Genomic DNA, 27,849 nt, shown 5'->3' on the forward strand with positions numbered 1-27,849 from the left:
TAGACTCTAAAGAAAACAAACAATCATTCACAACAGAGCAAAATGTTCACACTTTTTAAAAAGAAAATGATTTTTCAAACATACAATCCCAAATTGGGTGCTTTTTTTGGTATGAATCTTTATAAAAAGGAAGTTTGCTACCCTGGTGCGAGGCTTGGAGGGATGTTTCTACAGACTGTGCGAGTGAGGCAGCTGGATATTTGTGCGGGATCTCTTTGCAAATGAAGATCAAAGTCCAAAAGAAAAAAACAATTTCACTTTATTTTAAAGACAATGATTGGCATACAGAAGGTATGCACTCGCATAAAATAAACTTTCATGAAAAGCATTAAAATCCATTATAAATTAATTTATTAAATAGGTATTTGGTATATGTGATGGTTTTATTAGATATTACTCTTATTTATTGCCAACCCCTCCCCCAAAGTCAAAACAAATCAGAAAATCCCATAACTCCAATTTACACTAAATAATTTATTTTCCCAAAATGTGTATGTGTTCTGAGGCGTGACACATGATACAGTTCCATTGGTCATTCTCTATCAATCATAATATGACAGGACACAAGAGGCTAAAAATGGCTCATCATAATTTATTTTATGTTAAAATGTACAGCTTTTTTTTGTTTTTTGTTTTTTTGAAGTGACTGACTAAAAAGAGAACAGATAAATACAAGAGTGTCGCTGGATCCTATTTTATACAAGGATTACGCCTCTCCTGCTTGGCCCTTACTGTCACCCTGTACAGGTACAAAGGCTACAAAAAAGGAAGCAATATAAACAGACACAAATAACTTTTTTGCTTTTTTACATGCGATTTGTAAGCTTAGTTTGAGCTATTCACAAGCTACTTTTCTATTTTTCCTTAAAAAATAACTCCAATATTTTATAAAGATAGAAAAATCTACAGATGGAATGAAAATGTAAAGTTAGAGGCATTTCCATAAAATAGCAACTTTACACCAAATTCACTATTTTTTTTTAAATCCTGCCAAGTATTTGGACATATATGAAATGTTTCAAAACCTGACAGATAAACACTGAGATATGCTTCATTCAATAAACAGAAGTCTGCATTTATAAAACAGAAAGCTGCCTTTTTTCCCCAAAGAAATCTGTCACCAAAATGGAAAAGGGTCTCAACTTTACACCAAACATTTAGCAATAAAACCCTTTTGACTAACCAAATGGGAATAGCTTTTATAGCTCTTTACAGTTTTATAATTAACAAAAATATAGTTTTTTTTTAAAACCCTCAAATTAGGGCACCCTAATCAAGGCAAAAAACTTAAGAAATGGCTTACTGTTAGCACAACACTTGTACAGTACTACAAAATGCACTGTCACTAACAAAGACATTAGCGGCATGCTGAAGTGTCACCTTAAACAAAATATACAATAACTGAAATGCTAAAGGCATTTACATGGAGTGGACAGGGAAGGGAAAAAAAAAAGCTCTAGGTTCAATATTAAAACAGATAATTTGGGGGGGCTTGATATCCACATTGTTTAATAGAAGCAGGCACAACAAGTGGCTGCCTCCAAATTGTAGTCCAAAGAGAGGCCTTCCTTTGCAGAGAATTTTATATAAAAGTAACAGAAATGAAGGTACCAAAAAAAAAAAAAAGAAAAAGGAAAAAAAGAAAAACAACTTGTATAAGGCTTTCTGCTGCATACAGCTTTTTTTTTTTTTAAATAAATGGTGCCAACAAATGTTTTTGCATTCACACCAATTGCTGGTTTTGAAATCGTACTCTTCAAAGGTATTTGTGCAGATCAATCCAATAGTGATGCCCCGTAGGTTTTGTGGACTGCCCACATTGTCTACCTTCTCATGTAGGAGCCATTGAGAGACTGTTTGGACATGCCTGTGTTCATGTAGCCGTGATGTCCGGGGGCCGTGTACATCATGTTACCGTGGGGTGGGGTCTGCATTGGCTGCTGGGCATATGGCTGGGTGCCCATCATGCCCATCTGCATCTGCATAGGGTATTGGGGCGTTTGATTCATATAGCCATGATTGCTGTGGTAGCCACTGTTCATCATTGGCTGGGACATGCTGTACCCATTCATGGCGTTGAGAGTGTTCATGTTCATGTTCACAGAGTTGACATTGTAGGCTGGCGCTGGCATCAGGTTCACACTCATGTTCATGCCTCTTTGCATCGTTAAAGTCCGTGCAGGACCCTGCATGGCTACAGTCTGGGAGCGCCCATAGATTTGTGACTGATGGGTGGCAGCGGCTGGTGACAGAGACGCTGACTTGGTTCTCATGGAGACGTGGCCCTTGCTGGCAATCTGGGTTTGCAGTCTTTGGCTGTGAGAGATGCCAATATTTGATGCAGCCATGTTCCGTTGCAAAAGAGGCGGCGGCAGATTCATTGGAGGAGGAGTCAGGTTGGGGGGTGGGGTCATGGTAGCTTGTGCTTGGGGTCCCCCAGGGACGGAGTGTGGAGACTGAGAAAGCTGAACAAGCCCTGTGTTACTTAATGGTGTGGACAAAGAGGCACTGTTTGCATAGGAAGTCACAGCAGCGGAATGGCTGTAAGGCAATGAATGATCAATAAGTGTATTAGTTAACTGCTGAAGTTTGGCAAGGCTGAAGGTGGCTGACGGCTGTGGGTAATGCCCAGCCCCAAAATCACTCTGACCCATTCGCTCGTATAAGCCAATGTTGGCGTTGCTCGTCTCGGGGATTTCAGCCAGCTGCATGGGTGGGGTGAAGTTAGCAGCCATGCTGCACTGAGCCAGCTGCTGGCTGCTGCTTGGAGGCCTCTCCACCACACAGCCTTGAGGAGACTTGACGCTGCAGGTCGGAGGGGAGCTGATGCTGGTTTGCTGCAGCATGCTGCAGCTCCCGCTGATGTTGGACATCTGCTGGGTGACAGCACAGCTGCTCTGTGTCAGACTGCTGGAGGTGAGGTTGCTATAGGAGCAGCTGTTCTGTGAAGAGCCGTTTCCACAGATGCTGCCTCCCATAGTAGAATCGTAGCTGCTTGGGTTTTCGTAGTTCTCAGTTGTGCTCTCGATACTGCCCAGGTCACTAAATCCACTGTCTACGACTTGCTGTGAATGATCTGAAACTGATGGTACATCCATCATGGGACTGGTTTCCATGTTCTGCAGAGATGGCACTGAGATGGCACTTTGATCTGGGCTGATTTGGGCATAGCTGTTTTCCAGAGCAGGGACACTTGGGCTGTTGACAGAACGTACGGACTGGCCAGGATGGGAGTGGACGGATGAAACTGGGCTACTGTGGTCCGACTGTTGGCAATCATCGAGCGTGGCAGCAATCTGTGGACTTTGGTCTGCACGGGTGTAATTCTGTAGGCTTCTACAGGCCTCTTGAGTCTCGGCACAATCCTGAAAGGTGTCGTCCTGTTCACTGCTCTCCTGGGTCAAAGACTGAACTGCCTGGACAGTCTCAGAGTCGATTTCCATGGTTGCTGGGTTTCCCTCTTTGAACTCTGTATCGACTTCTTTGCTGTTCTTTTGGTCCTGCTTCTGTGCCTGTTCTCCTGGGGGTGGCTCCTCGTCAGATTCGGGTACAGCTTCAGGGTCCCCAGCAAGCTCCTTGGGCTCACTGTTACAAGAAGCTGTCAGGTCGACACCACAGTCCATTAAGACCTCTGGGTTCGAGTGACCAGGCTGCACATTAAGGTCTAAAAAAGCCTCCTGGTTTTCCAGTACTTCTTTGAAGCTTTCTCTGGGCAGCTCTTCCTTCTCCACTTCGGCAGAGTCCATGTGGCTGTCATCCTCGTCATCGGCATCATGGTCCTCGTTGTGGGATGGCTCTTCATCCTCTTCCTCCTCCTCTTCGTGATCATCCAAACGTGCAGAGTCTTCTTTTTCCGTGGAGATTTCTGGTTCCTCTTTTTCTTGGCTTTTAGCACCATCTGGATCTTTTTCTACATTTCCTCCTTCTTCTTCTTCTTCTTCCCCTTCCTCTTCTTCCTCTTCTTCCTCTTCCTCCTCCTCCTCCTCTTCCTCTTCCTCAGGTTTGATGAGTTCATCTTCTGGTTTTTCACCTGGTGATGTGTTTGGACTTACAGGGGCACATGTTTCTTCCCTTTTGTTTTCCTCTTGAGGCAGCAGGGCTTCCCCAGTTTCCTTGACCTCCTCCTCAATCCTGATGGGACTGGGGCTGGTTTTTCCTTCTGAAGTCTCCTTCTGTTCTTCCACTGTTACCTGCTCGTCAGGCTCCATGGGTGTTTCTGGCGGGGTGTACAAATTCAGTTTAAATCCAGTCTTCCTCTCTTTGTTTTGCCTCCACTTAGATAGACTGCGCTTTGTTCCTTTTGGCCACACTTGTTTGCACTTTAGAGGTTCGGGATTGTCTTTACTGCCTTCTTTCAAGTTACTTGAATCATCATTCATATTGTCTTAGTGAAAAGACAAAAAGGGGAAGGAAAAAAAAACAGTCTTAGAAAGCATAACCATGGGCAACTTGAATTCATTCCTCTAAATTAATTAGCAAACACTGCTTTCAATTTGGCATGTTAAGAGTTGATGGTAAAGACATAATCAAGGCTAATGTGTAATAATATTGTGGTATAAACCAAGTAAATAACCTAGGCCTGGGAGAGTAACATATTGGGAACACATGGATATAGGCAATGCTAATGTGCTTATTTGAGTTTAATGAACAAGACATTCTCTGATGCAAAAGCCCAGAGTTCCACAGTGTAAAAAAAAAAATCAATTTGAACATTTACAAATTAGGAAATATAGGGGAAAGGAATTAATGCTAGCTTATATACAAATCATTACTGTCCTGGAAAAATGACTAGAAGCCTTAACTCTCATATCTACCCAGAGAAAGTAAACCTCTGTTTGTGGACATTTATAGGATGTAAATGATCTTGGATGACATGATTTATTTACTTTGATTTGAATGTTCTCTCTGGCATAAAAATAAGCTGTGTACCTCTGAAACAAATCAGTAAATAACTAAATACCCAAAACAAATGCATTTGTAATCATCATTTTTAGGATCATCATTTTTGCATGATACAAACTACAATGTAATTACTAGCAAATTCCTGAACATTTAAAATACAGGTATTCTTTTTAACACTAATTCTGTCCACACTGAATTCTGGATCAGTATGTTGCTGATGTAAGGTTTGCATATTAAAGACACTTAGAAACAAACCATAACTGTGAAGTTCATTTCAGTTCAGGTGAGCTTTTTACTGAACCTATATGCACATGTTAATATAAATGTAAATATGTACATATTTATACAAGCAGATGAATAGCTATATACATATTAATAAATATATGCATGAAGCACCCAAGTATTCTTAAGATCTTTAGATTACACCAATCTTCTAGAATCAGTGGTCAATTTAGAGGAAAAGCTTTATATAGGACAACAGTCTTATTAGAAACTCTATTTTGGAGAATAAAAATAAGATCTCACAATCATCATAAAACAGATATCCCTTCTGCCAGAATAGAGTGAGTTCTAGTCCAACTGGTGGATAGCAGAGTAAGCATTGGCTGATTTAGGTAATAAAAGGATTACAGATAAACTTACCTGCAAGTACTACATTCAAACCGACCAGCTGAAAAGAACACATATGTGATGTAGAATGGTTCCTTGAGAAGTGCCGAGTACCATGCCCGAGTTAAGAGTCATCTCAGGACATTTCTATTCACAATGGCAGGTAATAGCCATGCCAGTGCCCCCGGATTCCACATTCTTTTTATTTTTGAGACAGTCTTGCTCTGTTGCCCAGGCTGGAGTGCAGTGGCATGATCTCGGCTCACTGCAACCTCTGTCTCCCAGGTTCAAGCGATTCTCCTGCCTCAGCCTCCCAGGTAGCTGGGACTTACAGGCATGCATCACCACGCCCAGCTAATTTTTTTGTACTTTTGGTAGAGATGGGGTTTCACCATGTTGGCCAGGCTGGTCTTGAACTCCTGACCTCAGGTGATCTGCCTGCCTCGGCTGCCCAAAGTGCTGGGATTACAGGCATGAGCCACCATGCCTGGCTGGATTCTGCATTCTTATTCTACATGCTACTGGACCTACCGGCTTTTGTTGGAACACCTCCCAAAATCAGAAGATGAGCTTTCTGACAATTATTTTTAAGAAAGAAGGACATCCTGAAAGGAATCAGGCATAATATGAGAAAACATCCAAGAAGGGGAAATAAAGCTCATTTTCACACACAAAATGATCGCTCACTGCAGTTTGTTGTTATTTGTTTAAAAAAAAAAAAAACCCAAAGAATAAGGCTTGGTTTCTCTATACCCAGGGTAAGAAGTCATTCCTTCAGCAAAATACTGTATGCAGGAATAGCATTTCTGTGAACTAAGAAAATCAAGAAGATGCTTGCATATGTTCTTAAAACTGTGGCTTTTCAAAAGCTAGAGTGATCCTGTGGTTCCCAGGGAAATGAGATGGCCTGTTCCCCAGATTAGAGTAAGTTCTGAATAGAGTCATCTTGGCCAGGGAATAGACAGAGTATACCATAAACCCTCATGATTCAGCTGGGAGCACACGTTCTCAACCTGACAGGCAAGGATGGGTGCTTTTAAAGATGATTCACTGGTGTTCAGTATATTTTTTAGAGGATGGGGTAGAGGTGTCCCTGTCAACTTAAAAGGAAAGTCAGTTTACTGATTTCTATGTTATGCAATATTATCAAAGCTAATATTGATGTGTGGGTAAGTTTAGATGGTTCTTTTTTTTTTTTTTTTTTTTTTTTGAGAAAGGGTCTCATTCTGTCACCCAGGCTGGAGTGCAGTGGCACGATCACCCTGAGCTCAGGTGATCCTCCCAACTCAGCCTCCCAAGTAGCTGGGACTATAGGCACACACCACCACTCCTGACTAATTTTTGTATCTTTTGTAGAGATGGGGTTTTGCCATGTTGCTCAGGCTGGTCTCAAACTCCTGGGCTCAAGTGATCCAGCTGCCTCAGTCTCCAAAAGTGCTGAGACTACAGGTGCACACCACTACATCTGATTAATTTTTGTATTTTTTTTAGAGTAGGCGCTTTGCCATGTTGCCTAGGTTGGTCTCAAACTCCTGGGCTCAAGTGATCCACCTGCCTCAGCCTCCCAAAGTGCTGAGATTACAGGTGTAAGCCATCATGCCCAGCTTAGTTTAGATGAATCTTTATAGTAGTATATACTACGACACTACTGATTATAAGATGTACTATTGATTTACTAGTATTTGTTTTCCAGGAAAAAAGAAACGATTCCATTCAATGCTCACACTGATAATAATATATACCTTGATTTCAGAAATAACTAAATGTGAAAAAAAAGTACATATTAGAATCAAGGAAATGTAATGTGTTTCTTACCAACAGACTTCAAAGGTTTTGGGGATAAGCCAATTTCTGGTAAGTGAGATGAACCCACCTAGAGGAATGTTCTGGCCTTAGAAGTTGTTTAACATAAAATCCAATTCCAGGAAGAAGGGAGAGAAGCTTGTAAGGATGGGAAAGGGCAGATGGGCACTTGCTCCAGGTGCATCAGCACCACTTCCCAGGTGCCTCTGGGCATCACGCCAGAGGCCTGCTCTTTGGCATCCAGTCAGATACAGACATTCTCAAGGGTAAGGTTTTTATCATTCCTCTACTTACTTCTACAAGGGTCAGCATTCTTGAAGCAATGATTGTCTTTTCCTTCCTCTTCCTCTGTTTGTCTTTTCTTCCCAGGCTGATGTTGGAATGCTTTTCTCAGGACTGGCTTCCTGCCATCTTCCTCCACTTCAATCTCACAGGTAGGCTCCAGCTGTGGCATTGGCCTCTCTTCATCTGAGTTGTCAAAGGGCTCATTCAGTACTTCTGTCGTCTCTGAAATGGTCTCTGTTGTTACACTGCTGTTGATCCTCCTGCGTTTACGACCTCTTTTCTTCTTTAGTACAAAAGGCCTCTGAAATTAATTCCAAACATAACACATAAGAGCTCATGAGAAATTAAATGGTTGAGTCGATATGCAGTAGACATGTACTGAACGCGTGTCTGAGAATCTTACACGTGGTGACTTCTGTAATGCCTTTGTACTTAACCTTCCATTTGATGTCTAACATCCCTCTCGGGCTCCAACTACACGGGCAAGTGTTTTCCAAATAATACAGTTATTTACTCAAGCAGATGCTTTGAGAGGGAACATCCTAGCAGCTTGACTGGAGATTTTAAAAACTAAGCTTTGCTTTTCTAGCATATATTTTTCCAATGGTACTTGCTGGCTTCAATATTCCTCACATCACAGACATTTAAGGTCATCACAGACTCTAAGGTCTTTATAAATGGTGCTGTAATTAACTAGCCACTGGGTTAACCCATTTAATACTTGATAACTCTTGAAGGAGCACCCACTATGTGGACAGCACTGGGAAATATGATACAAGACCAACCTACTTTTTCTCATTCCATAGGACTTCAGGGCTATGAAAAGGAAAGGAAAGGTACTTGAAGAAAGGATTACTGTTTAAAATGTTAACAAAGTCAAGTATTGGTGGCTGCTGAGATGTAAGCAACTGATAACCTGGCAAAATATTTTAATAGAAGGCATCTAAAAATGTTAAAGACATGCCAGATGTCTTATTTGTATGATCTAAAAATATTTTTTTCTTTTATTTTTCTTTTTTGTAGAGACAGGGCTTTGCCATGTTGCCTAGGCTGGTCTCGAACTCCTGAGCTCAAGTGGTCCACCCGCCTTGGCCTCCCAGAGTGCTGGGATTATAGGTGTGAGCCACCGCACCTGGCCTAAAAATATTTTTTCTGTTTGCACTAAAGGTTGGCACAAATGACTGTCCATAATTGTAATTATAAAATATTTTTCCCCCAGCAAAAAAGTTTTTAATGACACAAAATTCAAATAGAGGAATAGCAGGTAGATTTGCTGCTAAGATGTAATTGTTGTCCCCCAAATTATTGAAAATACACTGCAAAGAAGGGTTCAATATGCATGGTTAAAAGCTAACCTTCAGGTAAACTGTATTCAATTATTATTCTTACTATTTTTAAAATATTTATTCATTTTTTATAGAGACAGAGTCTTGCTTTGTTGCCCAGGCTGGTCTTGAACTCCTGAGCTCAAATGATCCTCCTGCCTCAGCTTCCCAAAGTGTGGGGATTATAGGCGTGAGCCACTGTGTCTGGCCTCCAAGAATTCTTGTGTCTTACTTTTGTTAACGCTCTGAATGCTCACTGAAGCACACACGTAGCCAGTTAATCGTATTCTATAATTTAACATTTACGGTTATTATTCCCCCCAGTCTGCCTGCCCTCTTTAATCCATGAGAATTTTCCCTAATATGAGGGAAGCCAAGGTAGAGAACTGGTTTTCTTCAGGTTGAGTCCGGTTCAGATCATGCCTTGGATGATTCTGGTTTTTGATAGTTTTAGAACAAGTTTCTTTTATTATATATACAACACATGAATACACACTCCTCCTAAGAAATGGAAACATTATTCTTAAGCCTGAAGTCTACTTTGTGGGATGCTCCTTTCTACCACCTCCCCATGGAGACCCTTCCAGAAGACTGCCAGGCCTAGAAGAGCGCTGAGCTGGGAGTTAGAACAGCAAGTTCCCTAACAGATGCCACATCAGATGGCCTTGGGGCAGAGCCTTAGCTTGTATTGTGATATCTCTATCAGTCTTGGCTCTCCTCTATGTCCCAGATAGATACTGAAGACAAAGATATCAGATCTGGGTGAGCAGTTACCTAAAAACAAAGTCAATTCTTTACTTTCTGTACCATTGGAGATGATATGGTCCATCTAGAGACACCACTGGGCTACTAAGATCTGAGGAGATGCAGTAATGCGCAGTTGGCCACAAATGCAAAATATCACCATCAAAATTAAGGGCCTAAAATGCTTTCTAACAATTCTGTGCCAAGAACAAGAGAAAGAAACAGCATGAAGAGTACTGGGCTTGGAGTCTTTTTGTTCTGTTTTGAGACAGAGTTTCGCTCTTGTTGCCCAGGCTGGAGTGCAATGGTGCAATCTCGGCTTACTGCAACCTCTGCCTCCCTGGGTTCTCCTGTCTCAGCCTCCCGAGTAGCTGGGATTACAGGCGCGTGCTACCACGTCTGGCTAATTTTTTGTTATTTTTAGCAGAGACGGGATTTCACCACGTTAGCCAGGCTGGTCTTGAACTCCTGACCTCAGGTGATCTGCCCACCTTGGCCTCCCAAAGTGCTGGGATTACAGGCGTGAGCCACTGCGCCCAACCCAGGCTTAGAGTCTTGAGCACGCATTTGGTTCTGCTTCCATCTCTAATACCATATGACCTTAGAGAAGTCTCCTGGCCTCTAGGTCTTGGAGGGTGGTTTAAGTGCTTTCTGGGGCCCCTTTTTGTTCCCATAAACCTCAGTTACTCTACTCCTGCAGACCAGCAGGTGGCAGTGACTACTAGACTAAGAGGCTGGCCTGTTCCTGGTTTCCTGTCACAGCACTAACAAACCTCAAAAGTAAACATAATCATGACTGTGAGATAAACGATTATGATATATGATCAGCGGGACTGGGTACACATAAACTACGACTAAAGAACAGAGAGTGAAACAAATACTAATAGACAGAATGTCTGCAATGACAAATAAGATTTGATTGAAGGCGACTCACAGAAAATCTAAACAGACACCTACCTTTCTCTTTATGGCAACTGACTGTGGTTTCGTCAATCTTGGGGGAGAGCTTTGAATATTTTCTTCTTCTTCTTCTTCCTCTTCTTCCTCCTCTTCGTCCTCTTCCTCCTCCTCCTCTTCTTCCTCCTCCTCGTCCTCCTCCTCCTCTTCTTCTTCACTGCTCTCTTTAGACAGCTCCAGCAGCTGCCCTCGCTCCCCTGTGACTGGCCGGCTCTCCGGGGAATGCAAATATTTATTTTTCGATTGTACTTTTGCAGGTGATTGCCTACTGTTAGCTCTAGTTGACAGGATTTCTTGTTCCTCCTTCTCCCAGCAGCTAGCTTGTTCCATTAGCCGCTCAGCCTAAGTGGGGAGGGTAAAAATGGTGGCCAGTGAGAGGGCAGTTACACAGCCAGAGCCTCTGAGGATCAATGGCAAAGTGTCTCTAAGTCGGTTCTGATCAGGACAGCCAGCCAGCCAAGCACATTCCAGCTGCATCATCTCAGGAACCTTTTGCATCAGTTAGGATAACAAATCAAAGAAGATTGGGTTTCATGGGATATTTAACAGTATTAATGATGCAGCGAATTGATTTGAGTCCTTTATCACTACATTACATGCTCACTGGCAAGGAGCACTTTAAGCAAGTTCATAAACACAAAGAATCGATTGACACTGCAGCCTTGGAGCTCAGCACCGAATTTGATCCGATTACATGCTCTCAGTAGTGAAAAATGCTGCTTTGTAATCAATGATAAATGTTTCATTTTTCATACTCAATTCAATAAAATTATCATGTCTTACCATGCAACCTCAGTTAGGATAAATTAGTGCCATATCATTTCACATGCTATCTCTACATAACCAAGCTTTTGACAACGATCTTAATGACTTTCTTAGCTTAAGAATGCTACAAGATTGAAGTTACACAACTTAGGATGATAAAGACAATCATTACCTCTTTCTCAGCTTCTCGCTCTTCTTCAGACACTGCAGCATTAGAAATTAAAATTGGGGTCCACCTCAGACTGTCTGGATCAAGTTCATTGGCTCTGGAACAGGTTTTCAGCTTTTCCATGTGGCTCAATATCAACTTTTCCCGTCTAATGATGACAAATCTGTAATGTGATAAGGCAGAACAAGATGTAATCACAAGCTGAAATTTCACTTCAGCTTCACATACAGACATATGCTAACACTAATGTTATCTGCGTTAGGAAAAATCAGAAAGCACCTCAATGAGAGGGTACAGAACACTGGAATCCAACCAGCAAAAAAGTGTCATTTCATGTGTTATTTTTAGGAGAAAAGGTTTGATAATACTGTTAGGGAACCTCAGTCTTTAAGTTGAATGAATGCACCTATCTCCAGGGACCCTTTCTGGTGTGGGATGCCTGAGCCACGGAGCTGCCCAGGGTCCCAGGACTCACCTGCCATCTCTCTTGTCGATCATGTGGAGGTGCTGCAGAGTGGTGGCAATGTCATGTGGGCACATGCCCGTCGCTCTGCTAATTGCCTTGATGCTGATGTGCCTCTCATGGTGGTGGTAGAGATACTCCAAGATGACGCTCTTCCAATATGCCAGGTAGGAGAGACGGCCCAGATCGGAGAGAGGCTTTTCAGGAGACCCTGCTTGGCCTTCTCTTCTAGAAAGCAAATAGCCTAGGGCAGAAAAAATAAATGGGCATTCCTCACTGTGGCATTCCCAGAGCTTAGAACAGGAGCCACTAGAAATAATATGAGTAGTGACAAGGTAAAAACATCACAACAGAGAAGTGCATTCGCTTTAGGAATGTAGCCTCTTCCCAGTTATAGTGATTTAATCTCCGTGAAGTTTACACTCCTGAATCTTTGACAGTGGCACTCTAAGTCAATTCACGCAGCTAGCAGCAGCATTCCAAACACATATTGTGGCATATTTAACAAAGACTAAAAGCTATGGTTGAAGACATTACTCCTGCTAAGTCTCAACATCTAAGTCTCCCACAGCTTTAGATTCTTTCAAAAACGAAATGTCAGGCACTTACTCAGAAATCCTGTCGAGGGACCACCCCCAACATTAATGGGCAAGTTGTTTTCCACAGGAAGGACCTAATGACCCTTTGACAGCTGGGTCTTAATAAAAAGAGAAGGACCTCTGTTGACTCAGAGTCTATATTGCTTGTTACATTTAACTAGCAGGTTGATCTGAAGCTTTGTTTTAGGACTAATAAAAGAATGTCTTTCAAGTCAACTGCTGCAACTCCCATCAGCTCCACTAGCTCCATTTTCACCTCTTTCATATAAATTAATTTACAATCCAATCCCAGAACATTGCTCCTACAAATTAAGACAAAACAAAACAAACTCCTTAAAACAACCTATTGCATGTATGCTCAGAAAAATCCCCCAGCATCTTAAGCTTTTGAACGCATTTTACAGCATTACTGTGAAGGTTCCTTGGCAAAGGAACTTTAAAAATGGAAAAAAAAAAAAAAAAAGAAACCAGCCCTTTAAATCCACTTGAAGGTAATGAATGAAAGCTGGCGGCTGTCTCGGTAATTAAGAGCCACTTATGGAGTAGAAAAGAAATGCTATAAGCTAATGATGTCTACCTTGCTCTAATTATCTATTTCAACAGCCTCACCTTCATGAACTTCCTAAGTTTAAACAAACATCAACCACATACAGTAGGTGGCAGCAATGACAAAATCATACTGCTCCGTAAACCACCCAAATCTTCAGCATTTTTCTTCTTTATCTACATTTCCAAAATGGCTGCATTCTCAAGAATTTTCTCAATTTTAGGGTTATTTTTTGTTAAAGAAGAAATCAATGCCTCTGATGCATTTTCCTGCATCTCAAAATCACTGCAAATACAGTAATGCAGAAATACAAAACAAGAATCCAGCCTGAACCCTCGAAGGGTATAATCACAGCATTTTGCATTTTGATGGCTTTAATCTGAATGCCATTATGAAGAATAGGCGTAAATTTAACTTCAGGTTTTGCTAAGGTCTTTTGACTTATTTGTCTCTTTAACCCATGTTTAAGTGCAAAGCATTTGACTGAATGCAAACAAGCACCGCAACATTTTACAGTGAAACCACTGTCTACATGTAATTTGGCAGCAGATTGGGGCTTTCAATAGCAGTGTGTCAGGAATGCTAACACAGTGATGGCCACTGTGCCGAAGCCAGCCCATATTGTGTCCTGTCAACACGAAGAAGAGCTCTCTACGTCTCTGTGTTGCCAGAGTATGAAGGGAGCCCACACCTCAGAATACAGATAATTGGCACATCCGTCACCTGCCTCCAAAGTGCTTGGCACATGCTGAGAAACGTACCCAGGAGGCTGGGGGGTCCCAGCTTTGTACTCCTGCGGGGTGAGAACCATAGAGCCGTGGATATAGAACCATCCCCTTTTGTCCATGAGATTCCACAATTGAAAGTCCCCTGCAGTGAGTGTGAAAGTCCCCAGGTCCTCTACTGGTGCTTATTTGAATCCAGCAGTCAAGGACAGAAAGCCCCACTCCTCTCAGCCTTGCTGAAAGAATTCTGTACAACCAAAGTGTTCATACCAAGGTGGTATGTGCCCCCCAATACCTTATGTCCCCCACTATGATGGGCCAGCTTACCCAGAAGCACATGTGTTCCTTTGTTCTGTCTCCCCGCTACAGTCCCTAATCTGGAAGGTAGCAGCAGCCAGCATCAGAAAACCCACGCTTTCCGCAGCTGTTCATGCTTTCACACCCTGAAGTGGTGCACACACACCCTGTCAGGGCCTGAGCCTAAATGGGTTAGGCCACTCAAACTAGCAGGCAACTTGGGGTCCATGGGGAACATTTAGGCATAAACCTTTTAGCACCTGCTACTCCTACCATGTTAAGTGGCTGTCTCCTGGGACACTCCCTTGGACACAGACTTCAGGCCATGACTGATAGTCACGGAAGAGTCCTGGGGAGGTGGCAGCAGGGTGATCAGCCCTGATGGGTGTGGGTACACTGAAAGCCCAGTGGTCTTTTTCAGCAAACACCCTTGCACTGTGCTTGCAAAGGCCAGGAGAAAGCAGGGAGTGGCCAACACCTGCCAGGAGGCCATGCTTCCCTGGGTGCTGTAAAGAAGACAACTGCAAACCCAAGCTCCAGCTGGAGCACAGCAGGCGGGTGTGCAGGGATGACGTGCACCGACGCTGCAGACTGCACAAGGCCACTATCCGAAGGGACCCCTGCATGGCTTGCAGTGGGTTTTTCCCTCTCCTCTCTGACTCATGAGACCCTCAAGGAACTAATAATAGCAGGAACTGGCACTTATGTCAGGAGCCATTTGGAAGTCCACAAAGTCTACTCATGTAAGAGAAAACAGAATCCATCAAAACGATCAAAATGAACAAAGATACATTTCTGATTCCTTACTAGTTAAATGAACTTACTTGTAATATGTTAAACTGTACAGCTTAGAAGAAAAGTGTGTGTCATGTCCACTCCACTGGCGTGCTTGGTGGATGTAGGACAGAATTCCATTTGAACCAGCAGCAGCACTTCCTCTCAGAAGGCTGCAGCTGGTGGCACTTCACTACTCTGACCCTCATAACATGCGATGTTTTAAAAAAGGAATTTCTTGCCACCTTTTGTTTCTTTGTACTTTTTTTTTTTTTGAGACAGAGACTTGCTCTGTTGCCTAGGCTGGAGTGCAATGGCACGATTTGGGCTCGATGCAACCTCCGCTTCCCAGGCTCAAGCGATTCTCCTGCCTCAGCTTCCTGAGTAGCTGGGATTACAGGCGCCAGTGGCCATGCCTGGCTAAGTTTTGCATTTTTAGTAGAGACAGGGTTTCACCATGTTGCCCAGGCTGGTCTCGAACTCCTGACCTCAGTCCCTCAAGTGTTGGGATTACAGGCGTGAGCCACTGCGCCCGGCCTCTATTTTTTTCTAGGCTCTTCACAACATAATTATGATATAGCCCATTGAAAGAAAAATTTTTGGTAAGAACATTTCACTTATTGAGTAATCATAGAGATGTGGTGGTTTAAGTTACAGCTCTTAAATTTAACTTACCAAAAAAATTCCAAATAATTGATCTAAGATGCAGGGAAATAAAAAACACTTATCTTGGCTGGGCACGGTGGCTCACGCCTGTAATCCCAGCACTTTGGGAGGCTGAGGTGGGCGGATCACCTGAGGTCAGAAGTTCGAGACCAGCCTGACCAACATGGAGAAACCCCATCTCTACTAAAAACACAAAATTAGCCGGGCATGTTGGCGTGCGCCTGTAATCCCAGCTACTTGGGAGGCTGAGGCAGGAGAATCACTTGAATCCGGGAGGCAGAGGTTGCAGTGAGCCAAGATCATGCCATTGCACTCCAGCCTGGGCAACAAGAGTGAAACTCCATCTCAAAAAAAAAAAAAAAAAGCACTTATCTTAGAAGCTGGTGTATTACCCTGAAGCATCTGAAACAAGTACAGTACACCCCTGGTGAATAGATTCCCATGGTGCTCTAACACTTCTCCTTAACTCGGGATACTTTCAATCAGAAAACCTCAGCTCTCCCTGGAGAAACCTGGCTGTTTCAGATGGAAAACAAAGTGATGTTTGGAGGACAAATCCCAGTAGCTGCAGTATAATTAATCGCTGGTGAAATTATTCCCTAGAACTTGTCTGTGAGCCAGAGGTGCTGGCGAACAGCACTTACTCTGTGAGTGGGAGCCTTGTAATTGAAAACGGGGTAGCCCATAAACCCCTCATCCACATCAACTATCTTGATCGTAGCAAAAGCTGGCTTCCTCTTTTGCTTTACTGGAAGTACTTATCCTGGGGAAGGTGACATCTGACTTTTGGTATACAGGCCACATAATCAATTCAAAGGATTGTCAAGATGTCTGCTTAAAGGGAAAGGAAGAACAATGCGATTTCTGTCTATAAAAAGTAAGCATTTCTAAGCTGTACTGCATGGAACCCCAGTGTGCCTCACCTCTGTTAAGGCTTAACTACTTGCAGTAAAAGAATCAAATCTCATGTTAACTAGCCCTGAGTTTGAAATGGTTAACTCTCTCCCAGCGGGAGAAAATAAAAGTGGTAGAGAGTTATCTCATGTAGACAGATCTATTAGGATAAGGAAGGAACTATCTAGACAAGGTCAAGATATGTTTTTGCAGACCCAAATTCCCAAATTAAATTTAATTCCCAGCATAATAACTGTAATGTTAACGCTCATTGAAAATGAAAATTCCTTCCCTTTAAACTAGGAGTATTCAAGAGTGTAAATGGACCATAGTAGAATAATGTTCTCAGGCAAGGGCATGGATAGGGACAGGGATCTCCCCCGACAGGGGCAGACACCCTCACCCCTGCACACCTCCATCTTCCACTACCTGGAACCAAACCAAACCATATGAACCTCCTCAAACACCAAAGTGTAAACTTTGGCAAGCTACTCACTCCCAACTTCCATCTCTCTGGATTATGTGAATTTGGGGTCACCAGCTGCTTTTAGGGGATGATAATCTTTGAGGATTACACACTTTTCATCAGACACCTGTTTAGCTCAGCAAATCCTGCTGAAAGGTCTGTATCAGTCGACGGCACTGGGTTTGCAAGCCTGGGAACAGACACCAGGCCAGGGATTTATGGCAGCTTTTGAGCACAGGAAATCTGATGACTCTAACCAAGTTATCTCATGCTTGGAGATGGCAATTCACTGGTTTGTACGCTCATCTGTTCCTGGTTTCTGGTGCAGAGCAGCACTGACCAACTGGATGAATGGCATGTTATCAGTTTAAATAATGACAAATGAACCTGACAGGCTATTTATATCTCCTCGTTTAAATTTTGTGGTGATTTTGCAATTAGTGCAGAAGGATGCTGAACCTTAGTTCTCACATCATTTTAAGAGAACAGCCGTGCTCTAAATGACCTGTGACCTGCCTGATATCTTACTGCTTTCCACTTATTAAAAGATACAGGTGCCTCCTTGGCAAAGATGGAAATTTTGAATTTTTCATATATTTTACATTTTAAGAGATTGGTGTTGAAACTGTGGAAGTTTAAGACCTCTCTCCCATAAGTCCTATGGGCATGACATAATTATATAAGAACTTGAATAAACGCTGTTTATCAAGATCTCAGTGTGGAGACCTGTGGCATCAACATCACCTGAGAACTTGCTAGAACTTTAAATTCTCAGAACCTATCTCAGACCTGCTGAATGAGGATCTTTGGTGGGGAGAGGCAGAGCCCAGCATCTGTGCTTTCAGAAGTCCCCCAAGTGATTCTGATGTACCCGAGTTTGAAAACCACCACTAGAACCCTGCTCTGAAGCTGCTGGCTTTGATGAGGGTGTGGCCACTTAAGAGACAGTAGGACTGAAGAATCTCAAATAGGTAAGACCTCACTCAGCTCCTTGGATGCAAGATAATTGGAGAATGGACTCGCCAAAGCCCCACCAGACTGAAATTTGGCTAGAGGTCACTGAGTTGCCAAATCGCTTTGTGCAGATGTTCTACACCTCTGCTTCTCAACTTCCATTGTGCAGACAAACTAGTTCTGGTTAACAGCATGGACTCCGGTTCAGTAGGTCAGGGGTGGGGCTTGAGATTCTGCACGTCTAACAGCTTCCTGTGCCATGGACCACACTTGAATAGCAATGGTTTATACTTTAAATCGGTAGTTTTCAAATGCTTTGGTCTCAGCACTCAGAGAGCTTTTGCTTTTAAGGGCTCTATCTATTAATTTTACTGAGAAATTTGACAAATATTTATTAATTCATCTAAAAGATAACAATAAACCCATTATGTAACTTTTTTAAATTAAAAAAATCCTGTACTTTCTAAAATATAAATAAAATTTATAGTGAAAAGAGTGGCATTATTTTACATGTTTTGCAAATCTCTTTAACTTCTGGCTTAAGAGAAGCCAGTTAGATTCTCTCTTTCTCTCTTTATTTTGTTCTTTCTTTTTCTTTTTCAAGAAGACAGGGTCTCCCTATGTTGCCCAGGCTAGTCTCAAACTCTCAGGCTCAAGCGATCCTCCCACCTCAGCCTCCCAAAGTGCTGGGATTACAGGCGTGAGCCACTGCACCCGGCTTGCTAGATTTTCATAGATTGCTTTGGTATTGAATCTGCTGTGATATCACAGGTCATGACATTCTGGAAAACTCCTCTGTATACTCATAAGAAAATGAAAGTAAAAAGGAAAAAGAGTATCTTAGTACTACTTGGAAAATAATTATGACCTTGTAGACTCCCTGAACCATACTTTGAGACCATGTGCACTAAACAAAGATGAGTTTTTTAAAGTTGGGTAACAGGGCACCCGTATTTTAAAACAATATGTCATATATTGCATACAATACGACTGATCGTGAGAGGCTCTCTGGGTGGGTGGACAGCATGGGCTCTGGAGCCAGACTACCCAGAATGGAATCTGGGGTCCACCATGTACCAGTTGTGTGACCTCGGGGATTTTATTTAACCTCTCTGTGCTTCAGATCCCTCATCCATAAGATGTGAATAATAACTGTACCTAACTGTTACAGTTCTGGTAAGGATTGAGTTAATATGAAACATGCAGAACAGTGCTTGACACATCACAGTAATCCTAATAAGTGTTAGCTATGATTATTATTCAACATATTGAATGAATCAAGTCTCAAGGTGATCATTTGGGTAACTAAACATCCTTAAGGTAGGGGAAAGAAATAAAATTTGGACAGAAGGGAAACAACAGAGACAGACTGCTCTATAGAATCAGATGGAGAAAAGCTAACTTTGTTTTCCTACTTTTGCCTGAAGAACCTAAAAACCATTCCATGGACTCAGACAGAAGCTCTCCTCTCATCCCACCCTTCCTTCCTCTCCCCTCCCCCCAGCTAACCACCCAGATATCAATTGAATTAAAGAAAGAGGCCATGAAAAAAAATTCTGTCTCAGGAGTGGTCTTAAGAAATGGCAACAAAGTTCCCAGCAAACACAGTTCTGTGCCCCCAAATTCCCTTTGGCCCCTTAGTCCTTAACTTCAAGGACTACCCTTAGGAAACGGCAAGCCCATCCAACCACAGAAACAATGACTGCTTAGGGCTTCAGCAGAGCCCAGGGACAGTCCCAAGACAGATGAAAGACTCAAATATTCAACAAGACTCAAGTGTGTCTCTGGGAAAATGGCCTGACCCAGTGAAACCCTGAGCATGGAGACAGCATGCCTTTGGGGAAGGAGGCTGGCTGCCCTGGGTCACATACCAGCCTGTTACTCTAAGCCCCTCTCTTAGATCTCTCTTCTCTGGGATCCCACAAGTTCCTCAGCAGACCTCCAGTGCTGAGCTCTTCCCCAAAGGGCCACTGATTTTTCTTACTGAATGTCCCCATCCTTTCAAGTCCATTCCAGAGTGGAATGGTCTTCCTTCAACTCCCACAGTGGAAGATGTATGGCAGGAGTGTGACTCCCCGATGCTGTGTGGTGTGCCTGTGTCTCCGAGCTGACTGACCATGCTGGGATTTACCAGATGGTTCCATGGTTCTGTGGGTAGGTGTGGACTCCCTTGCGGGGGTGGTCATTCTGCATGTCAGTCCCCCAGGGAAAGGTACAGGTGCTTAGAAAGAAAATGAACTCACAAGTAGGGCATCAGGCAGCACGAAAGGGGACTTCCCTCCCTCTGCACCGCCCCTGTGTTGAGAAGCGTAGACCTCTGTGGATGTGCTCCTGAGCCGGAGGTGCCAGGATAGCACGTGCCACATGGAAGCAGCCTGAGGGCCAGAGACATCTGTGTGAGATGGCATTTATACCTGATTCTCTTACCCAGTGAGAGAATTAATTGCTCCTTTTTCTTTTATTTTTTGGACACGGTCTCACTCTATCACCCAGGCTGGAGTGCAGTGGTGTGATCTTGGTTCACTGCAGCCTCAACTTTCTGGGCTCAAGAAATCCTCCCACCTCAGCCTCCCGAGTAGCTGGGACAACAAGTGCATACCACCATGCTTGGCTAACGTTTATATTTTTTGTAGAGATGGGGTTTCACCATGTTGCCCAGGCTGGTCTCAAACTCCTCGGCTCAAGCAACCCTCCTGCCTCGGCCTCCCAAAGTGCTGGGATTATAGGTGTGAGCCACTGCACCTGGCCTATTGTTCCTTCTTCTGTCTTCAAGTATAGCCCAGTGGTTCTCGACCCTGCCTGCACATCAGACTCACTTGGGGCTTTAAAAAGCCACAGATGTCTGTGTTCCACCCAACCTCATGACTTGTCTGGTTTCAGATATATTATGGGTCCCAGTAAGGAAAGGGCCTTGGGGGACTATACTTGGGCCAGAATATTAAACGGGGTGCAGCACCACTTCTTCATTTTTGCCACCTCACAGGGCTATAGTGGTAGCAGTGGTGCCTAATGAGAAATCCCAGCAGCAGGCAAATCTTCTCTGAACTGAAGCAGGGGAGGATGGCCATTCCGTAAAGAACTGTGTGATACACTTCACAGAGTTTCATTTCATTAAACATTCAACTGAGGAGTATTTGTGAGTGTATGGTGTGTCACCACAACCGAGTTCCTGGTCTAGTGGATTAGAAGAATAAAATTTTTTTAATAAGGTGACTGACTATGATATAGATTCATCCTTCAATTTCCTTGTTAGGAAAATGAGGCACCTGCCACACAGATAAAATGATCATGGAATGAGAGATGTTATACTCTGTCAGTATCATTTATGCCCAAACTAAAATTGGGGAAGGCAAGAATTTTTAAAAATATGTTGACCTAAGAATAGCTTACCAAATTGTTGAAGTAACCAAATTGTTCACGAAGCCCATTGCCTATCACCAAACTAAGTTAATGCTCTGATTTGTGACCCAGAGGCACTTTCAGTTAGGTAATGAGAAAGCCCCAGTGCTATGGCCTTCAGCATGACAGAAATTAGAAAGGCATGCAGAGGAAGGTCTTCCTCTTTGACCTTTTAAGTTTTCCACAGTTCAAACCACTTTTAAATTCTGGGATATTTTAGGAAAAACACATTTATTTTTAAAAATTTAAAGATGAAGAAATTTGGCATTTTAAAATTATTTCCTCTCTTATAAATAGGCAAAAGTCTACATTAGAGATTCATTAAAAAAAGAAATAGTTTTTGAAATAGAAAATAACACAGTTGAAATAGAAGACAACTTAATTCTTCAGTTTTCACTAAAAGAAAGCATTTTAAATATCTGGCTCCCCCCAGGCTTGCTCCCCAAGTTGAAACTTGGATAAAATTTTCATGTCTAAGTTACAAAATTCTGGTAACAAGAACTTACCACTGAAAGGCTTTAAGATGGCAAACTTAATCGAACACATATACACTTCAAATAAAGCATCTGCGCCAAACAAATGACTGCATGCACTTAAAATGCTTTACCTTTAAGATTGTTCTCCTGCTGCGAAAACACTGCGATTGAACATTTTCCTTAACTAAATCACTAAATGCAAAAACTGAGACTTCTTTTGCCTACTTTTATAGGTCTGAGGTTCTATTGAGGCAGCTGAGATACTTCATTCTAATATCTAGTCATCTGGTCTGGTCCAACCCCACAGACCGATGGTGGAGGGTGGGAGAGGGGTGGTATTTACATAATCATGGCAGTACCACTGATTTCAGAACCAGGTTTGGGAGACAGGATGGTTGGAATAGCAACTTGCCTTTCCATTTGCTCTCCTACAAGCCCCCTAAAATGCTGTGTGTATATGTGGAAGGGAGTGTTGTGTGTATGTACCAGCTGTAATTTTTAAAAATAGGACAAAGTATGTTGTAATTCCAATTCTGGATGATGAGCTTTCACACAGCAAACAAAAATACACAGCAAGATTGAAGAAAGAAAAAATGAGAATACAAATCTCCTTAGAAATTTTCTTTGTTTTCAAACAAAGTACATTTCAAAAGGGAATCTGTCAGTTTTGGAGATAACTTTCTAAAATCAAAGTACAGCCCATCACCTAATCTGACTGATCAACCACTGTTGGAAATGTAAGAGAAACTGTCGCTAGTTGTCCTCAGGTTATCTAGACAAACAATCCCACTCCACTGGTCTACTTTTCTTTTCGCTTATTTTTTATTTATCTCCCAAATGCTTTGAAACGTGATTTGAGGTAAGAAGCCTCTGGAGATCCATGGTTGTGTCCCCCCAGGGTTATTGCTGAGCCCCTCTGAAGCTGTGCAGCACAAAGGCACCCTGGGTAGCGGAGCTAGGGTGGGAGGAGGGCCAGACAAGTGACTGGCTGGTTTGCCCATGGACTTGGTGTCATGTAGGGACTTAGCTTTTTTTATTTGAGATGGAGTTTCACTCTTGTTGCCCAGGCTGGAGTGCAATGGCATGATCTCGGCTCACTGCAACCACCATCTCCCGGGTTCAAGTGATTCTCCTGCCTCAGCCTCCCGAGTAGCTGGGATTACAGGCATGCACCACCATGCTTGGGTAATTTTGTATTTTTAGTAGAGATCGGGTTGCTTCATGTTAGGCTGGTCTCGAACTCCTGACCTCAGGTGATCTGCCCGCCCTAGCCTCCCAAAGTGCTGAGATTACAGGCATGAGCCACTGCGCCCGGCCAGGGACTTAGCCTTTAATCTTACGGAATCTTAAAGTCCAAACTGGCTACAGTAGATGTTAGCTGTTAGAGAAACAAACACATATGCAGTATCGTCACCAGCAGCATTAAAGACAGCAATGACTACCTCTTAGGTTGTAGATGACACATTTCTCTAAGCCCCTGGAATGAACCGCTATTCTGTCCACTGTTTGGCTAAATTTTAGACTTCAGTAACAATACATTAATATTGGCAGAGCTTCACCACAATATACTAATATTATCCCCATGAGACTTTATATTATGTTAATCAAAGAATCTCCATTCCACCTGCAAAGGCTTGAAATGGTTTTGTGCTATGTCCAACAGTTGAGTGCCTACTAGGTACTAGGTACTTTTCTATTTAGGTTGTATACAGACACTCTATTTTCCAAATTTAATGAGAAAAAAAGCTCTGGGAGTTTAACTTGTTAGCTGGTATGCAACTGCTGAACACAAGAACCACAAACTACGTAAATAACAGGAACTCAAATAGACATGTTAACAGCTAAAGTTCATTTTTAAAAAATGAATTCAATATGCTACATTGCAAGGAATCAATCACACTGCAATCATCATTTACAAATCAAAGTACAACACACATACTCATGGAGGTATATACAACTAGGTAGAAGTGTGTGATTATGGACAAGTAGATTGGAAGTGTAAATTATGTAACTGTCTCTTGTAATTACCCTGCTTGAGAACTGAAACAAACTTCCTGTATAATTTTGCAGGAGAATGGAGATTGAGATACAGAATTGCTTTTTAGTTGGTTTTAACCCTTCCACAGCTATTTAATTATGTGTGATGAGGTCAAAGAAAGTTTATGCTTAATTTATGAAAAATTGGCAGGGAGGTATTTCAAAGTAAATCCTCTAAAAAGCTTCCAATTATTAATTAAATCTGGTAATTTCTCTTTCTCTTCAAGGAAGATTTATATAAATTATTAGGTAAAATAAACAATGTTTAAAACAAATTCACTGGCATCATTCATTTTATTTCCTCTCTAAAAACATTCATTATGTTCTATAAGTTTTTAACTGGATGCAACTCAAAAACTACAGGGATGAAAGGCTGTCTTCAGAGCATCTTCTGCTTTGGTAGAGAAAAATCTTATTAATGTCCTTAACTTCATGGAGAAAAGTTCCAACGCTGGGTGAACCCCAGGGCAGGACTCCTAGTCTATGAACAGACAATCACCTTCTTAAGAAGAAGGAAGCCTGTTTTTCTGATAAATAGAGCCTCATTTCAGGACATTTTAAGTCATCTTAGCCTTTTTCTTCCCTTTCTTAAAAATCTAGCTTTTAACATCTTTTCTCTAAGTTCTATTTCTAGTGCCTAAAGATCTACCCCAAATTTTAGAACTGCTCAGCAACCTAGGAGGAGGAAAGAGCAATTTTCCTGTACACATCTTACAGTGTCTGCTGGTGCTGTTCTTCCCACAAAAAAAGAAAAATGGGAAAACAGTTCTCATGCTGCAGTGTCTCTTCTTTCTCTCCTCGGGCTCACAGTTAAATATTTTCTCTGTACTCCATCCTCACTCTGCATCACCATTCCTTGTCCGAATCCTCCATTTCATCCTCATTCTGTTAACGCACAACCCTTCAATTATGTTTTTCTAAGTTTAAGAGTGAAAGTGAAATTTACAGGAATGCTGTTCTCTAAGGAACTAGACTCAACACTTCAGAGGATTTGATTCAAGTAAATTTCAGTACATTTCCTTCACATAAAAATGGCTCTGCAAAGGCTGACATGGAGTTGATGCCCGTACACTAAATACTTGTGCACTCAAGTTTTCATTTTCAAGCAGTCAAGGTGAAAACTGTGTCTCTCTTTAAAACACGACTAGTAGGATGCCACCAATAAATCGAGTAAGTTTTCAGTTTCAAGAGTTACAAAAACCCAAGCACTAAGATACCATAGGATGTCACCTCCCATTTTAAGATGATTGCTTTCTAAAAAACAAAAATAAAACAGAGATACATAAAATGACAAAAAACAAATACACAGCTTAATGGATTATTATAAGGCAACTGTCCTTGTAACTATCACCCAGGATCAAGAAATAGAAGTTTGCTGGCTACTCCAGAAAACTTTCTATCTGCTCCAGCCAATCACCTCTCCTTTCTCTCTCATAAGTAACCACTATCCTGACTTTCACAATAATCTCTTGCATTTTTTTATACTTTCATCACCAAAACAGTCCAGGCACTAGAACAGTCTTGCCTATTAAAAAAAAAAATCTTAATGTCATTTTAATCTAAGGGTTCCACCTTCACCCCTTTCTTTTCCTTGTAATCTATCTGTGGATGAACTGGGGCCACTTGACCTATACTGTCCCCACTCTGGATTTTGCTGATCTCCTACTTGCACTGCAGCTCAGTATGCTCCTCTTTATTCTGTATCTCTTGCAAAATGGTAACTAGATTCAGTGCTTGATTGATTAGACTTGGGTTCAATCCACTGGCAAGACTACAAATATCCTTGATCAGAAGATACATAATTTCTGGTTGTCCTTTTTGCAACTGTTGATGTTGTTCATTGTCTAGACCATTAATTCATGGTGGTGGTGGGGATTACAAAACGGTTATATTTTAATTCTGTCATTTTCTTTTCTTTTCTTTTCTTTTTGAGATGGAGTCTCACTCTGTTGCCCAGGCTGGAGTACAGTGGCACAATCTCAGCTCACTGCAACCTCCGCCTCCCGGGTTCAAGGGATTCTCCTGCCTCAGCCTCCCAAGTAGCTGGGACTACAGGTGCATGCCGCAACACCCGGATAATTTTTTGTATTTTAGTAGAGACGGGGTTTCACCATGTTGTCCAGGCTGGTCGTGAACTCCTGAGCTCAGGCAATCCGCCTGCCTCGGCCTCCCAAAGTGCTGGGATTACAGGTGTGAGCCACCGTACATTTTATTTTCATTGGTTAGCTGGAATATGTTTATAAAAAGATGTTTCTGGCCAGGTGCAGTGGCTCATGCCTGTAATCCTATCACGTTGGGAAGCCAAGGCAGATGGATCGCTTGAGTGCAGGAGTTCAAGACCAGCCCGGACAACATAAAGAGACTACAAAAAATGAAAAAATTAGCTGGGCATGGTGGTGTTTACCTGAAGTCCCAGTTACTCAGGAAGCTGAGGTGGGAGGATCTCTTGAGTCTAGGAGGTTGAGGCTGCAGTAAGCTGAGATCGCACCACTGCACTACAGCCTGGGTGACAGAGCAAGACCCTGTCTCAAAAAATTTTTAAAAATTTAAAAAATAAAATGATGTTTCCCCTCCTTTACTACTTGATTACTTCACTGTACAGTTTATATAAGAAAGGCAGGATAAATGTTTTAATTACAATTTTTGCAGTTTTCAAGAAAATAAACTGGTTCCTATTATCCTCTAAATCAGTTTGTTTTTTAGTATCATTATGAACTTGTGAATTTAAACATTTGATAAGTTGCAATAAATTGCAATTTTTTATCTTTATTATTATATTTATTGTCTGGTCAGAACCTCTTCAAATTGACTCCTGAGTCTTTTTGACATGACCCTAACAATTTTTGCTTCCTTGCTGTCTAGTATGACAAGGAGGACTTTTGTTTTGTTTACAGAAATAACTCTTCGACTTCATTTAAAATGATGACTGTATTTGCCCCCAAAAAAGGACATATGCAAATTTATTGTGGAAACTGACGTCCACCTGTATTACATTTTCTCATGATTTCAGCAATACCTTTTCGTACCTTCTGCCGTGTGATTGTGCTGCACATTTATTTCCATGTGGACAAATGGTTACATGTGAAACGGAATTGCTTTTAATCCACTCAACCATTTTTATACACTTTAGAAACATTAATTTAAAACAATTTTGCTGAAAAAAAAGCATTCCTCTATGATGTTAACTCAAAGCAGGACTCCATATAAATAATTACAAAAAAGAGGTTTTTATATTGGTAAACATGAAAATGTAGCATGAATATTAGAGTACAAACATGCTAACCACAAATCCATGGGGGAGGAAAAAAATCAGATTCCTAACTAGTATTTTCCTAAACAATTCTAAACAAGTTAAGGAAAACCGTTTGCTTTACCCAATATGAAATTATATTTAAAAACAAACAAACAAAAAACCAACAACCAACCAACCAACCAACCAAAAAACTACCTTACAACCAGCTGAAGTCATAATTGTGTTGTTTAGGGCCAGGCGTGGTGGCTCATGCCTGTAATCCCAGCACTTTGGGAGGCTGAGGTGGGCGGATAGCTTGTATTCAGGAGTTCGAGACCAGTCTGGGCAACATGGCAAAACCCTGTCTCTACTAAAAATACAAAAATTACCCGGGCATGGTGGCGCGTGCCTGTGATCCCAGCTACTCAGGAGACTGGGGCAGGAGAACTGCTTGAACCCGGGAGGCAGAGGCTGCAGTGAGCTGAGATCGTGCCACTGCACTTCAGCCTGGGCAACAGAGCAAGACTCGGTCTCCAAAAAAACAAACAAACAAACAAAAAAACCGAAATGCCATCATGAGAGGGGTAAGTGGAAGCAAACTTTTATCTTAGAATATTCTATTTCAAACATAATGTCTCTATTACAAGCTGGAAAATATGTTCAAGGGGGAATAGTTCTCTTGAAACCCAAATGAGGTATAGCACTAATTTCAACCAAGCAGAGCAAAATCTTTCTTGATCTTGTTTTAACAACAGCTCAGG

General features: G+C 42.0%; 1 protein-coding gene across 12 annotated transcripts in view; it reads right to left on the reverse strand.

The window, feature by feature from the left end:
- Positions 1-239: 239 nt before the first annotated feature.
- The window catches only part of KAT6B (lysine acetyltransferase 6B), a 207,079-nt gene continuing 179,469 nt past the window's right edge, over positions 240-27,849 (reverse strand). For all 12 annotated transcript variants that reach the window (XM_055353381.2, XM_055353383.2, XM_055353380.2 and 9 more), the window contains 5 exons: positions 12,035-12,266; positions 11,563-11,722; positions 10,626-10,967; positions 7,609-7,900; positions 240-4,384 (listed from right to left, as the gene is read on the reverse strand). In XM_055353381.2, coding sequence (XP_055209356.2) covers positions 1,824-4,384; positions 7,609-7,900; positions 10,626-10,967; positions 11,563-11,722; positions 12,035-12,266 — 3,587 coding nt within the window. In that variant the 3' untranslated portion in view covers positions 240-1,823. The remainder of the gene's footprint in view (positions 4,385-7,608; positions 7,901-10,625; positions 10,968-11,562; positions 11,723-12,034; positions 12,267-27,849) is intronic.

This window comes from Gorilla gorilla, chromosome 8, assembly GCF_029281585.2.
Source record: "Gorilla gorilla gorilla isolate KB3781 chromosome 8, NHGRI_mGorGor1-v2.1_pri, whole genome shotgun sequence".
Lineage (NCBI taxonomy): Eukaryota > Metazoa > Chordata > Mammalia > Primates > Hominidae > Gorilla > Gorilla gorilla.